Source organism: Rhea pennata, chromosome 12, assembly GCF_028389875.1.
Source record: "Rhea pennata isolate bPtePen1 chromosome 12, bPtePen1.pri, whole genome shotgun sequence".
In the NCBI taxonomy this organism is placed as follows: domain Eukaryota; kingdom Metazoa; phylum Chordata; class Aves; order Rheiformes; family Rheidae; genus Rhea; species Rhea pennata.
In genome coordinates this window covers 19,147,274-19,160,896 of record NC_084674.1, presented here as the reverse complement: position 1 = coordinate 19,160,896, position 13,623 = coordinate 19,147,274, and the positions used below count along the sequence as shown (strand labels likewise).

General features: G+C 34.5%; 1 protein-coding gene across 1 annotated transcript in view; it reads left to right on the top strand.

Annotated features, from left to right (window-relative positions):
- SYN2 (synapsin II) overlaps positions 1 to 13,623 on the top strand; it is a 181,003-nt gene that overhangs the window by 55,645 nt on the left and 111,735 nt on the right. The window contains exon 2 of the mRNA XM_062585309.1: positions 13,072 to 13,129. Within this exon, the coding sequence (XP_062441293.1) occupies positions 13,072 to 13,129 (58 nt within the window). The remainder of the gene's footprint in view (positions 1 to 13,071; positions 13,130 to 13,623) is intronic.

Below are 13,623 nucleotides of genomic sequence, written 5' to 3'. Positions count from 1 at the left end.
TTTTAGTTGCTTAAGATGTAATTAATTGGAAGAATATTTATTTGGAGTAAATATTTGAGCTTGATTTTTCCATGTTTTAAGATAGAAAAGAGTAGGTACAAAGGATCAGTAACAGAATGGTCTAATATATGACTCTTCTCCATAAATGTGACACTTTCAAATAGACATTTACAGGTGTGGCTCTATAAAAGAGTTATGTAAATAATCTGTTTTAATTTGTATTAAAAATACATTTTCTTCTGTTTATTTGTTAGGAGTAGTGTTGTACATTTTATCCCAAATCCAAGCAACTAGTGAAAATATTACTCTTCAAAAGTAGTGGCTGATGTAGTCTGTAATTGAGATAAATAGTCTGTATCTTAGTGAATTTATATATATTCTTTTAGTTTTGTAAATGCAGAGGTATAATTCTTAATAGCTAGTAAACAGATGGAAATTACAATTCAGATTGCTTTTAGTTGTTCCATTAGTTTAGTTATTTATGATGACTAATATTTCAATTTAAAAACAAGAAGTACCATTAATTTGGAATTACTGGTTCTCATTTGAAAAGTTGATTATTATTCTAAACTCAGAATATTTTTTCTCTTTGAATTGCAGCTGAATTTTTGAACCTTCAACAGTTCACAGAAAAATCTACCCAGCAGATGGCAGTATTTTACCAAAATCTGTGTGTAAACCTAGTCTGATTTTGCTATGTTTAGATGGTAGTTTCTACAGGAGCTCTCTAATTCACTTATAGTGATTCATTATTGCATAAACATAGACATAATAGAAATTCATCTTAGTTTGTCTTGCTTTCATTTTCCAGGAAGATAGTGAAAGTAGGCATCCTGATGAAGTGTAATGAAATTGCTGGAGATGCTAAATAATATAGAGATGTAAATTTTTTGTGCTAAGTAATTCTGGAATGGATGGAATTTATATTGTATGTAGAGGAGTAAGAAGAGATATCCATAATCATTACAGTCTTTAATAAAAGTCCCTAACGCTGATTTTGGTTGCCCTGAAATCTTGATGATGAGTCTGTCCTTATTTACTATATACAGTTAGTGAATAGTATGGCTATATATTGTTATTAAAAAAAAAAAAAAAAATCCATGAACAAGAAATGTTTGCCAAAATATCAATACCTAAGCCAAAAATCCATATAAAATAGTAATATATTCTCTGGTATTCTTAACCAGAAGCAAGTCTGTAAAATAAAATAGCAGAATAAAAATGATATGATACTTATTTAAGTAATCTGTCATATTCTGTATTAAAACATATTTGCATCCATTTATTTGTTAGGAGTAGTGTTGTACATTTTATGCCAATTCTAAGCAACTAGTGAAAATACTACTCTTCAAAAGTAATGGTTAGCTATTCTGTTAGCTGCTGAGTTTCTCAGTCAGAGGGGGAATGAACGGACTGTTTGTAACACAGCAGGGCTGAGTCCTTTTGAATGAGCTGCTGGGGCAGTGGCATGTGGAGTGCAGTTTGTGGGAAAGGAAGAACTCAAACTAGAGTAGATTAAAATAAGTCTCTTGAGTATAATGCTCACCAGGTTTTGTTGCTACTTTACAGAAAGTAAAGTTATGAAAACTACTGAGGACAAAAATGCATCTCCATGTGGTGTAAGAAGGACCAGAGGTGGAAAATACCAACCTTAAAAGTAGTCAGAAAAATTTTTACAGGCTACCTTAAAAAAAGAAAAAATAGCTGTTTCTGCAAATCCTGGAGGGTTTTTTTTGGTTTTATTGAGCCATTAAGAATTTGGTGATTACTTTTTTGTTTTGGTTTGTTCTGTCTTCTAGTTCACAGCAAAAAAAGATTTTCTAGAAAAAAATGGCAGGCTTCCATTATGTAGGAGTTTGATACAAAAGTTGTCTCAAAGCAATTGCTATTATAGACTAATATAGTCACTATAGACTAATTTGTGTTGATACAGTAGTATCAAACTCAATAAATGTAACAGCACTTCTTTCTTAAGCAAATTAAACTTTCAGTATGGATATACTGGGTCTCTGAATCTGAAAGACTTTCAACACATTCTGAATTCTCTTCCCAACGGACCTTCTTGTGGAATAATCAAGAAAATATTCTCACTCTGAATGCTGTTATTTGTTCATGTTTTGTTTATTCATCAGAATGATCATCCTTGCCCAGAGTCATAAGTTCACTAGCAAAAATATTTACCAGTAACTAGTTGCAGATTTTGGATCTTACGTAACAAAGGACTTACACATGCCTGCTATTTATATCTTTGCCAAATGGCAGAATCTTCATGGGAAAAGTACTCCCGTCTTTTTCTCTAACGACTTCCCATCCAAGTGAATCAGTGCCATGAACTGCAAACTTGTGGTTGCCCAAGGATCCATTAGTGGAGAGGTGACTAGCAGAGCAAGCTAGCCTCTTCCCATTAGGGACTCAAGTGGGTGGGTGTAGCCCACAAAATGATAGAGGGCTGGATTCAGCTCATCTCTTGGGCATCCTTCACTAGTGTGCTATCTGCCGCTAACTAGATTTAAAGCAATCTTTTTATGGTAAAAAAGAAATCTCTGAGGACTTGGTACAACATTTGTCATTTTGTGCATAGAAGAACAAGTCCTGTTCTCACCCAGATAGGTCTTAACAGAATTAGTCCCTTAGATGTAGAGCATTCGATTATGAAATTATTTACAACTTTTGCTATGCTCTTATGTTGAAAGAAAATGCTTGTTTGTGTGTCTAGATGTTTCATGTCTGTTAGACTACCTTATTTTGGCAGCAACTTTCATAATTATATAACTGCATTTAGTTGTTCAAAAAATGGTGAAAGGGAAGAGCAGTTGAAGTGAGTTAGCTGTTTAGCAGCTGCCTCTGCTGCTCACAGCTGTGGATCCTGCCAGTCAGCTAGGACTCTGGCTGCTGGTGGGCATGCAACACAATTTTCAAAACCCCCAATTTGAGATACAGCATACTACTATATATTCTTCAACTTTGAGAGTTGAAAGGGGCATATCTTAGTGTAATACAGACCTAGCTTGTAGTAGCGTGGGCAGCTACAGAGCAAATACTTGGAACAGTGTGGGACTTGCTTGGTTCCAGTGTTTATTAAACAAAAAAACCCAGATCATTTTTGTTTTAACAAACATGAGAAGAATGTGAACCATTGTGGGATTTTATATTAATGTAATGCATAGTCCAACTAAAATGACTGTATCACTCTTTAAGATTTTTAGTATTCAGCTCCCTATTAGATGCACTGTGAGCAAATTCAGAGCTTGTGTAGCTGTCTATAGAACCCCCAAACCTGTCATATAGTACTTTCATTAGCCATGTTGTCATATATATTAGTCATCTTTCTCACCCCCTTGGTCACAACACCCCTGAGATTTGTGATACGTTTTGTGTTACTGGTCCCACTAACCTTATCTTTCTTTTGTTTTTTATGAACAGCTCCTATGAGAATTGTTATAGCCCATGTTCCCATAGTCTGCTTCATTTGGAGCAGGGGGGCAGATAACACTTCCACTCTAGTGTATTAGCTGTGATGCCAGTTAATTGTAGAGGAAAACTCATTTGCTAACTTTAGCAGTATGAGAAAACTCTATTATTCTGTAATCTCTAGTGGGAAGCTGAAAATCCTCAGGAACACAAGCTGTTAGATATTCTTCTTCCCTGCAGAACATGGCATAAAATACATTTTAAAAAAATAGAAGAAAAAAAGAAAGAGAAAGTGCTGTGAGATTTAATACTAGCAAAGCTATTTTCTAGCATGATATCCCTTTGTAATCGGAATTCTCATTATATGTATTCATTATAATTCTCATTATAATGTGCTTCTGATGGGTTTTGCAATTTGAGTAGCCTGATGTACTAAAGTGATTGGCTTTTCTTCGTGGAAGCATGCTGGACTTTCTTCTGAAGCTATTGGGTTCATAAAATGCTCATTTTTCCATAGTAACAAATTATTTTTTTCTACTAAACACAGTATATGGAACCCTTCTTTTTCTATGGCAAATTGTATTGGACGGTTACACCCAATTTTCTAATACATTAGGAGTCTCATTTACAGTCGGAGGAGGCTGTCATGAAGCCTAAGGAAACTTATGCACGCGTGTGTGTGTGAGAGAGAAACGTGCCTTAGTGATGCTTCTTCTCAGTAACTGAAGTTAAGAGAAAAATGTGAAAAGCGTTGACTGTTACAAGCATTTTAACTTATGTTGGTATCAGTGATTAGTTTTTTTCGTGTTTTTACTAGTATACTAAATACGTAGGGAACATTCATACTATTAACTTTAACATGCTTTTTCCACTAGACCTACTTAAAAGTTAGATCTGTATTATGTTATCATCTATAACATTAATCATACAGCACAAGTATATGCTTAACTTCTCAGAAATAGTGGAGCGTTGCTACTGATTTCAGCCAGCTTCTTGCTGTGGCTGCTACCGGGCCCTTGCTATTCTCTCAGAGAGAGTGGGAGTAGATAGCAGTTGCAGCTACCTTAAAAACATTCAAATCCATAAAAATATCAATGGGTCTGTAATTATCTGTAACTGGAAACATTTGTTTTAGCCAGTCTGGTATACATTTATTTCTGCGGAAGAGGGCAGCAAAAGCCATTACAACATATAACATTCTTTAATGCATCTATGAAGATGCTGAACTAACTTACCTAAATAGAGGTGAAAGACTGGGCTTTCTAAATGATATGCTCAGAAAAAGGGACAGCATGTGACTGTCTTAAGTCTAAATATAAGTTTCAGTTGCATGAAAAATTGAAACATAAAAACTCTTTTATACTGAGTATTTGGGATCTTAATTTAGACGAGGCTTCTAGTATTCAAATAAGATAAAGCTCGTCTGTGAGAAGTCCTATCCTTGCTCAACTCACTTAAATCTAGTGCAGTTTTGGTGGTGATACAGAGGCCACATGGATGTGAAATGCTTGTGAGGATCCTGCTGGGAAAAATTACTGAGTTGCCGTTACATCATTGCCGTTCTCTGCTGGGGCCACTTTTTTTGAATGAGTGTGTATATATAGATCTCTAGCAAGATATTCTGGCACTTGTGGTAATCCTTTCTCCTCCCATTGCTCCGTTCTTCCCTTAGGTCTTGTCTCTGTGCGTGAAGCGGAAGAGTTAATGTTTGATGTTAACACTGAAGGTTTCATGTTGCACCTAATCTGATTTAACCACAAGCTCCCCACGAAAGGTATCTCACTTCACTGCCATGTGTATAGGAAGACTTTTACATGCTTCCTGCTCTTTTCTATCTCAAGTTGAGTAGCTTGTTATCTTACCTGTAGGATGAGCTCATATGAGAACTGACTTGTGAGGGTTTTTTTGAGATATGGTTTCTATATTAAGTGCAGGGTCCTCAAAGATGAAAATTCAAATAACTCGAAAGCCTGATATGTTATATAAGACTATCACCTTGTAAAGTCTACAGGCCTAAATCATTCAGATATTCTCATGTCACGCAGAATCATGCATCCTGCTTAGAGGCATTTAAAACACCTTAGAGAATTCAGTATAAATAGCAAAATTAAAAGGCAGATAGATAGTTTTCTAAGAGTTTATAGACACTGTATAGTCTCAAAGGCTCTTTTATTCCAGGTGGGCTTCCATGGGATTTCAAATACATAGTCAAAAATTACCTTCTGTTACTGTAAAGTCTTCTACAATTGTTTTATTCTCTTTCCTCAACACAAAAATGTAAAGTAAAATATTCCTAGATGCTATTTTTAAAATTTTTTTGCATTGTAAACTATGGCAGCATCATATGATACTAATTCTGCCATTTATTCGAGATGTTTTAATGTGGTGGAATGTGGAATTGTTCCTTAACAGTTTGATTTATAAATCTGTTTGCTGTAAACAGAAAGAGAAATTGAAAAGAGTGGATTACTTGGATAGCAGGGAGACTTGGAAACAAATTAACTGCACTACTTTATCCTACAGTGTTGTTATGCATGAACTATAATATATAAGATTAAAGAAGATACAGCAACTGGCTATTGAACTGCAGTTCAATATTTGAATGTGCAGTTCAAGTCTTGCAGCTCTAAGAGTCATTAAAACTTCTAGCAGTATTCAAAACAGTAGTATTTCATAAGTTGGCTAATGATGTATTTATGTGTAGAATTTGGGACTTTTTGTTCATCTCATGAGGACAAAATATTTTTATGAACCTAGCCATGGGAAAGTGTAGTAGTTTTCTAATGAATCCAGCAGATTTGGAAGAGGTTATAATGTGTTGCATCAAGTATGAGGTCTTCCAGTGATGAGGGAATGAACATTTTAAAATAATTTCATTTGTCATTTAATGTGCAATATAACCCAAGAAACAGATTACATTGTGACTATAAATCTTGCATAGAAGTAGTGGCAAATGGTAAATATTACCTAATCTAAGATGTGGGATTTTGAGCCATTGCTAAGAAGCAGACTATCTCATGAAAGAGCACTTGTTTCACCTTGAGGAAAACACTGTGACGTGTTTCAGTGTCCTGTATGCTCCTGTGACTGCTTCTTGGTGCATACACTACATTTATCCCTACAAGGACATGTGAAATGTTAGCAAACCAGAAAACAGCCAAAAAGAACAGTCTCTGCACAGAAAAGATTGCATTGAGGAGTGGGCAGCTCTGACTTTTTCATGTATACCATGAAGGACTGTTTCGTACAGACATTTCTGCTACCCTGTTAAGTTTTGACTGCTCAGTTGAAAGTGGATGCTCATGTTCCTCAAAAGAACTGTGCAAGCAATGAAAATATCCTGTCAAGTTGATAAATTTATCAGTAATGTGATATTACTAGGCTATCTGAGATGACTCTATCATGTACTAATATACACTGGGACTATAGATACTTGGTTTTATTCTCAGGAATTCTGTTTCCATATGTTAAGATTGACAAGATTTGTTGTAGTAGTAGAGGTGATTTCATGTAAAGTTGCACAAACTGAAGAACAAGATATATTGAACCAGGCAAAACCATGTAAAATCATAAAATATTGCCTATTCTGTGCTATTGGGCCCGGCAACGTGTGTTCAAAACCATTTCTATGGTGATGTTGATAGATTAAGCAATATGTTAAAATGCGATTGTTTATATGTGTAGCAGAAGCTGGCTGCTTCTTGTATGAATAATTTTTCCCCTGTCGAAAGCCTAGGCAGTGACTTAAAATGAGGAAATGCAGTTAATTCTATCCTGTATGACACACCGAGAACTAAAAACGTTTTTTTTTGATGGAATTAGTCAAGTTTCACTGTGGGTTTCTGTGAAGTATCAGATCATACAGTGAATAACTGGAAAGAATAACTCACATCATCTTGCCATTACAGGCCCTGCCATTGAATATGACATTTCATCACAACTAGTGATTAACAGCAGAACTAAACTGGCCTAAAGAAAATGTGAGCTGTGGCACTGGTTACAATAAGCCATGCTGTTTACTATAGAAACAACAGAGTTTGCTATTCAAATGTGTAGGTTCCTGTAATGGAGATCATCGTTTGTCTAATGAACTCCACCTCAGCAGGGGGCACTGCTAAAACCAAAAGCCCTGCAGGAGCTGGTATGTCCTAACGCTTACTTTACAGTAGTGGCCTGTTTCTTTTAAGATAAGTTCTGTATGAAATACTTGCTCGAGGGAACATAAGCATTTTGAATGAACTGAAGTAAAATACTGATTGGGTCAGGTGCCCAAAGTATAATTGTACAGTGCAGAAGAAAAAAAAAGCATCTTTTTTAATACAAATAGATCTTAGCAGCATCTGAGTAACATAGAATATTGAAGTCTTTAAAGGTCAGGTATTAAATATGATATTTTATTCTTGTAACAGTCTACCAATTTCTTTAGTCAGTCTCTGAAAGTCTCTAGTTTTTTGTTGCAGAAAGGCTCAGCATATAAATAAAAGCAAGGCTGTAACCCTGGGTGTTTACAGTGTGCTTAAGATCATCTTTTATTTAGTCATAGTAGCATTATCGCAGTTGTTCCAAATGCTGAGTTTTGTTAGCTAGGTTGGTTGGTTGGGAGTAGCAGAGCAAATGTTGGCTCTCTGAGACAGCCTGTTGATGCTGACAGAGGGACCTCCCACAACCAGTATATTGTGGATTAGGTCACATAGATGAATATAGTATGCAAATCTTATTATATGTTTACCTTTGATACCAGTTTCTTACAGTTTTCATTTATTTCCGTGTCTGCGTAAGAAATCCTCAGCATAAAAAAAAATACTTTTTAAAATGATCCTCTGTTGCAGCTTGATGATATCTCTGTGATCATAGTTTTAATCCATTTTTTCCGTGGCAAATTCTTTTGATTTTTGTGTTGAAAACATACATTCATGAAACTGCTGTCTTAGATATCATCTATTTAGAATGTCTAGATTTTATCATTGAAACATTAGTTCTAAAATGTGTAATTTCATTAGATAGTTCAATACCTTTTCATGGAGCTATTGGCAGGGTTACTTAGTATGCTGTGGCGGCGTTCCGTGTGTTTTAGTACTCTGTGTTACCGTATTACCCAGCAGTACAAATGGGATGCTGATGACACATTAGACAGTTACATTCCCATTAAATTAATAGATAATGTTACTGCTGAAGATAGACCATTTCTGATCCAACATGAAATTAGAGCAGCATGTGCAAACCATACATTTTCTTGTACAAAGATTAGGAGCCTAAAGGTTCCTCTTAACTTTTTTTTTTAATCTGTTTGAATTAAATAAACAGTTATTTCTAACCAGTTTTGGACTTGAGTGGTTTGTTATCCTTGCACTATTTTTTGTTCTGTGACTGAGGCTAGCGATCCAGACTTTTAGTTCATGGAAATCTGGCCTGAGTTCCGTGACAGTAGTCTGCCAAAATCTTTACATCTATATAGTATTTCTAGTTACCCAGTTATTTGAGACTACAGCATGTATGTACATAGGTTACCTTGCCTGACGTAAATTATGCTAGCTATTTATAGATATTGATAGCTGCAATTTGTGTACCCTAGAGGGGGCTACTATTCTGAGTGATGAACAGACTTTTGTCCAGTTGTAGTAAACAGGCCCTGTAATTATTTTTGAGCATACAGTATTCTTACTGATAGGACAGGAATTCGTTCACAGTTCACTAGGCAGAAGTGCCTAGAAATCAGCATTCAAACTGAAAATCCTGTACACATTGTGGTATTTTTTGTACTGCAGTCAGTCTGGAAGTGTTGCACTAGATTGACAAATGCAAATTGCAGTTCTAGAGTTTGGAAGGCTATGTAAATAGTGGGCTTACACACAGCAGCAGTGGTTTGCTGGACTGCACCCCATGTGTGTACTGGATGCATGCTTTTGACTTCACTGAAAACTATTGCAGATTAAATCTGTATTACTTAAAGCATGTAAGCTGAAGAATTATAAAACTTATTGTATGTTAGCAGATTTGTAGCCGTTTGGAAGCAGCCCCGATGTCAATGTTTTGTTTATTTATGTCATTAATTTCATGACATAATAACACATTGTGGAAATGTATATGGTTGTTAGGTAGTTTTTCTTTGTTAAGAGGGAAATTTTAAGGTCTCTTTTTACATATTCAAAACATTTTTAGTCTTCACTACTTTGTTCCTTGTCCTTGCCAAAGTTAAATAAGTAACAGGAGTTCATATTTAGCTGTATCTATGGCAACTGTATATTGTATAGTTTAATTTTAAATGTGCAAGATTTATGTATTTGTTACTTATTTCATTTTTCAGATAAAAATATTCACTTATTTTGAAAAGATTCTGAGTATACTAACTGCTGCAATAGGGGATGTTGTTATCAGTAGCTGTCCCTTTTCTCCAAATGTGGCTTTGGAAAGCTACTGTTTTACTCGGTGAGTTTCATATGAATAATGATATCTTTCTCTCCTGTTCACTACATACAGCTCAGGAAAGCACAAAGAATGAGCTGCCAAATTTTACTTGAGTTGGGGCACACTTGTGTTAACCATTCTCAAACTGACAGCTAATTTCACGCTATTTTCAAATGCCCTGCCTAGAAATCCTGACATTGAAAGTAATGCTCTCTTTCTATGGAGGTCTTTCAGAAGCTGATATACAGGTATTCCTTGTTCTGTACAGATAGTAATAAGCCCCAACAGGAATTTCAAACTGTATTTAAGTGAAATTTTGTAAATGAGTAGCACTGATCGTTTTGCTCATCTTTTGTCAGTAAAATAATGTAATTAAAATATGAAATAAATATCTTTGATAGGATTGCATACTTGTATTGCAGACAGGAAATAATTCAAGCAGGCTACAACTGTAGTTCCGAAGTACTGTACATAAAATGCAAATCAGGTTCTGTTTCACAGCAAATGCATACTAAGACTTTTTCAGGGTTTGTCCTTCTGATTACAGAAGCGTGGCTTTGTATCTTGAGTTGTTCTTAGAGAAATCCACGTAAATTCTTACAGTTTGGGGCCCAACATTTGGAGAGGATATGTTACTGAATGCTGTACATTTTTATAAAGATTGGTGGTTAATGCTGCTTTGAAATTAAGTCTCTTTAAATGTTTTTGTTCTTTCAGGTTAAACATTTGTTTTCAAGCTCCAGATGGCATAATTTCAGTACTTACTGTTTATTTTGAAAGCTTAAGTCATCTGTTGAAATATGAACCATGCCAGAGTTTAGCTGTTTAAAAGTCACCACATCCAAATGACCTTTAAGTAGAAAAGGTGCATTTAAAGGGATAATGCTTTGCCTTAGTTAGTATTTTGTGGTTGCTCCAGTATGTGTAATGGGTTTTAACTCTAAAGAATTGAAGAGCCTGTCTTTGGCTCTTTGCAGCTTCATACTTCCATTTCCTCTTATGAAGAAATAATCATTTTTATTAGTATATATCATTTTTTTTTATTTCCCAAGCACTGTGGGAAGTTTAGGTTCTATATATGGTCAAGTTACTATTCATCATTCAAGAAACTAAACTTACTACCCCAAGCTTATTCTTCAGTGTCTGGGAGTAAGCTTCACTGTAACTTTTGAGTTATGGAGCCTACATGCTTCCTTTGAATGAAGTTTGTTTTACATGATGTCCAATAGCATATTTACCTCAGCTATTGCTGCATCACAAAAAAATCTAAGAGTTCCCCATGTTCCCAGGAAAATTCAGCAGTAGTGTTTTAGTTAAATTCAGTGGGACCGGAATTAGTGTTTTAAATGTTTTTCAGAATGCTACATCTTAATTTTTGAAAGAGATATATAAGCCATCTGTAATTATGAATTTGTTATTTTTCTACAGAGGTAGATGTGTTCTTATGTTTGGAAATTAAGCTTTTCTTTCTTGTCTGTGGCTCTCATAGGCTTCTCCCTGAGTAATATGGATGTCCTTGGCTTCTGTGCTTACTAATTAACATGGCCTAGCTAATGTCCCAACATATACAGCATTACAAAACCTAAGCTGGGTGCAAGCATCTTCAGTTTTCAAGAGAGAATTTGCAAACGCTCTATATGGAATTTCAGAACAAATTCAGAAGGAAAAATAAATGATCAGTAATATTGCTTTAAGTTAGAACTGCAATACAGTGTATTTAACTTCTACTTACATTATTGGCAAAAATATTTTATCATGTTATCTTCAGTATGCATCTACTGTAGTAAAACAGTGGTTTCCAAGCTTTTTTTTATCTTTATTTGTCACAAGAAGTTAGTAGATGTTTTCTTCCCTGTTATCTTCTTGCTAATAGCTTATTCGTACAAAATTACTGCACAATTTTTCATAACACCATTTCAGTACAAACATTTTGTATGCTTTTTAGTATAAGTTACCCGTTATACTTAAGATATCCTTTACTGTTAAATATATTGACAAAGGCCGTATTTTCAGTTAATTATTGTAAAGTTTGGCTCTTCTACTGCTGAAGTAGTGGTGAAACCTTTTTTGACCTCAGTGGGAAAAATAAATGATTTGTCTTATTATTTTCATTGATGATGGACTTAGTTTAATATAATAAATAGTGTTCTGTCAGATGTTGAAAATGGATGATGTCTTTCAAGGGTTTTTTTTTTTTTTTTTGTTGTTTTACTCTTGGAAGGATGTTCTATGTTGCTTTATTTTTGAATTGTGCAAGTTTTATGGCTTAAATTTGGTTTTAAAAAAATAAAAAAAAATAGGGAGACTGTACTCTAGACTTTAGGCTGAGGAAAGAAGGTACAAAGAAAGGTATTACCAATACCATGTCCATTTTCCAACATCAGTGTTGTATGCTATTAGTTCCCTTTTATAAACAGTATTTTTTTTAAAAAAAATTCCCTTTCAAGTCTAAAGCAGATACATAGAACTGACAGATTCCTAAGGCAATGTCTACTTAGCAGGCCTGTGAAAATAGTTCAAGTTCAGTGCTGTTTTATCACAGCAATCGCAGTGCATGATACTGTTCATAAATGCTTATTCACATTAAGTTGTCTTAAGATACAGTCTAGAAAAAGCGAAACTGGTTACTAAAGGTTAGGGCTGTATGGTATCAGAAGACACATTAGCCTTTGACAGAGATGAAATGCAGACTATATTTTAGTTTTGATGGACTTACAATGTTTGTGTTTTAAATTGAGCACTCTCAAATTCAGTGACTGCAGCCTGCAGTACCTCTGAAACTTTTTTTAAAACACACTATAAAGTTTCTAAGCATATGGTATTTCCAGTAAACCTGTAAAAAATAAACTAAAGGGATAAAGTGTAACATAAATGATGGTAGGATCTAGTTCACATTATTGTGAATGTCAATATACATTGACTTGAATGCGAGCAGGATTGCACTTTGTTAATGGTACACATTTTATATTAGTAGCTAATTGTGACATACATATTTAGCTATATTTAAGTATACTTTAAGTATATAAAGTATACAGTGTTGATAATCACACTGAGTATGCTTTTTATCACAAAAAACTGTGATATAATGTTAAGGACCAAAGGATGATATGGGAAAGAGAAATTTTGTGTGTGTGTAATAGGTGGAGTCATGTAGTAGACATATGTATTTTGACACAAAGGCATACTGGAACTTTGTCTAGTTACTTATTACAGATATACATATTCTTGATTTTCTCTCTTCCCTTTTTCCTGCAGGGCCAAGGCATTTCGTGGAAAAAAGGTCCATGGAGAATATGACATAAAGGTTGAACAGGTAACTAAATGACTTAATGTTATATATAAATCTATATGTGTGTACACATATATGTGTGTGTGTGTATAAATATATATATATATATAGAGAGAGAGACCTATCTACTTTTTTTAAAAAAGTCAGTTGAGTGAAAAACTAAAAGATTTGGTTATTGTTTTTCATTTTAATTGTAATCCTTTTAGTGGGTTCTCAAAATAATTTGTGCAGCATTGAAAATACGTAATATTCAAAAGCTGTTGCTTACAGACTATGATTTCCCAGACAATCCATGAATTACATTGCAGTTTTGTATCAATAGTAATTCTTTTGAAGAATATGCATGCAGTCTGGTTGCAGTGTTAGCTTTTTTTAAGCATTGAATAAACGTAGCGATGCAATTCTGAGTACTTTAGAAATTATAGCAATTTAATTGAATTAGATTTATGAAACCGAGACATTAAAGATGTCCTTTTGATTACTTTTCAATCTCTAATGCTAAGAATAAATGCCATCAT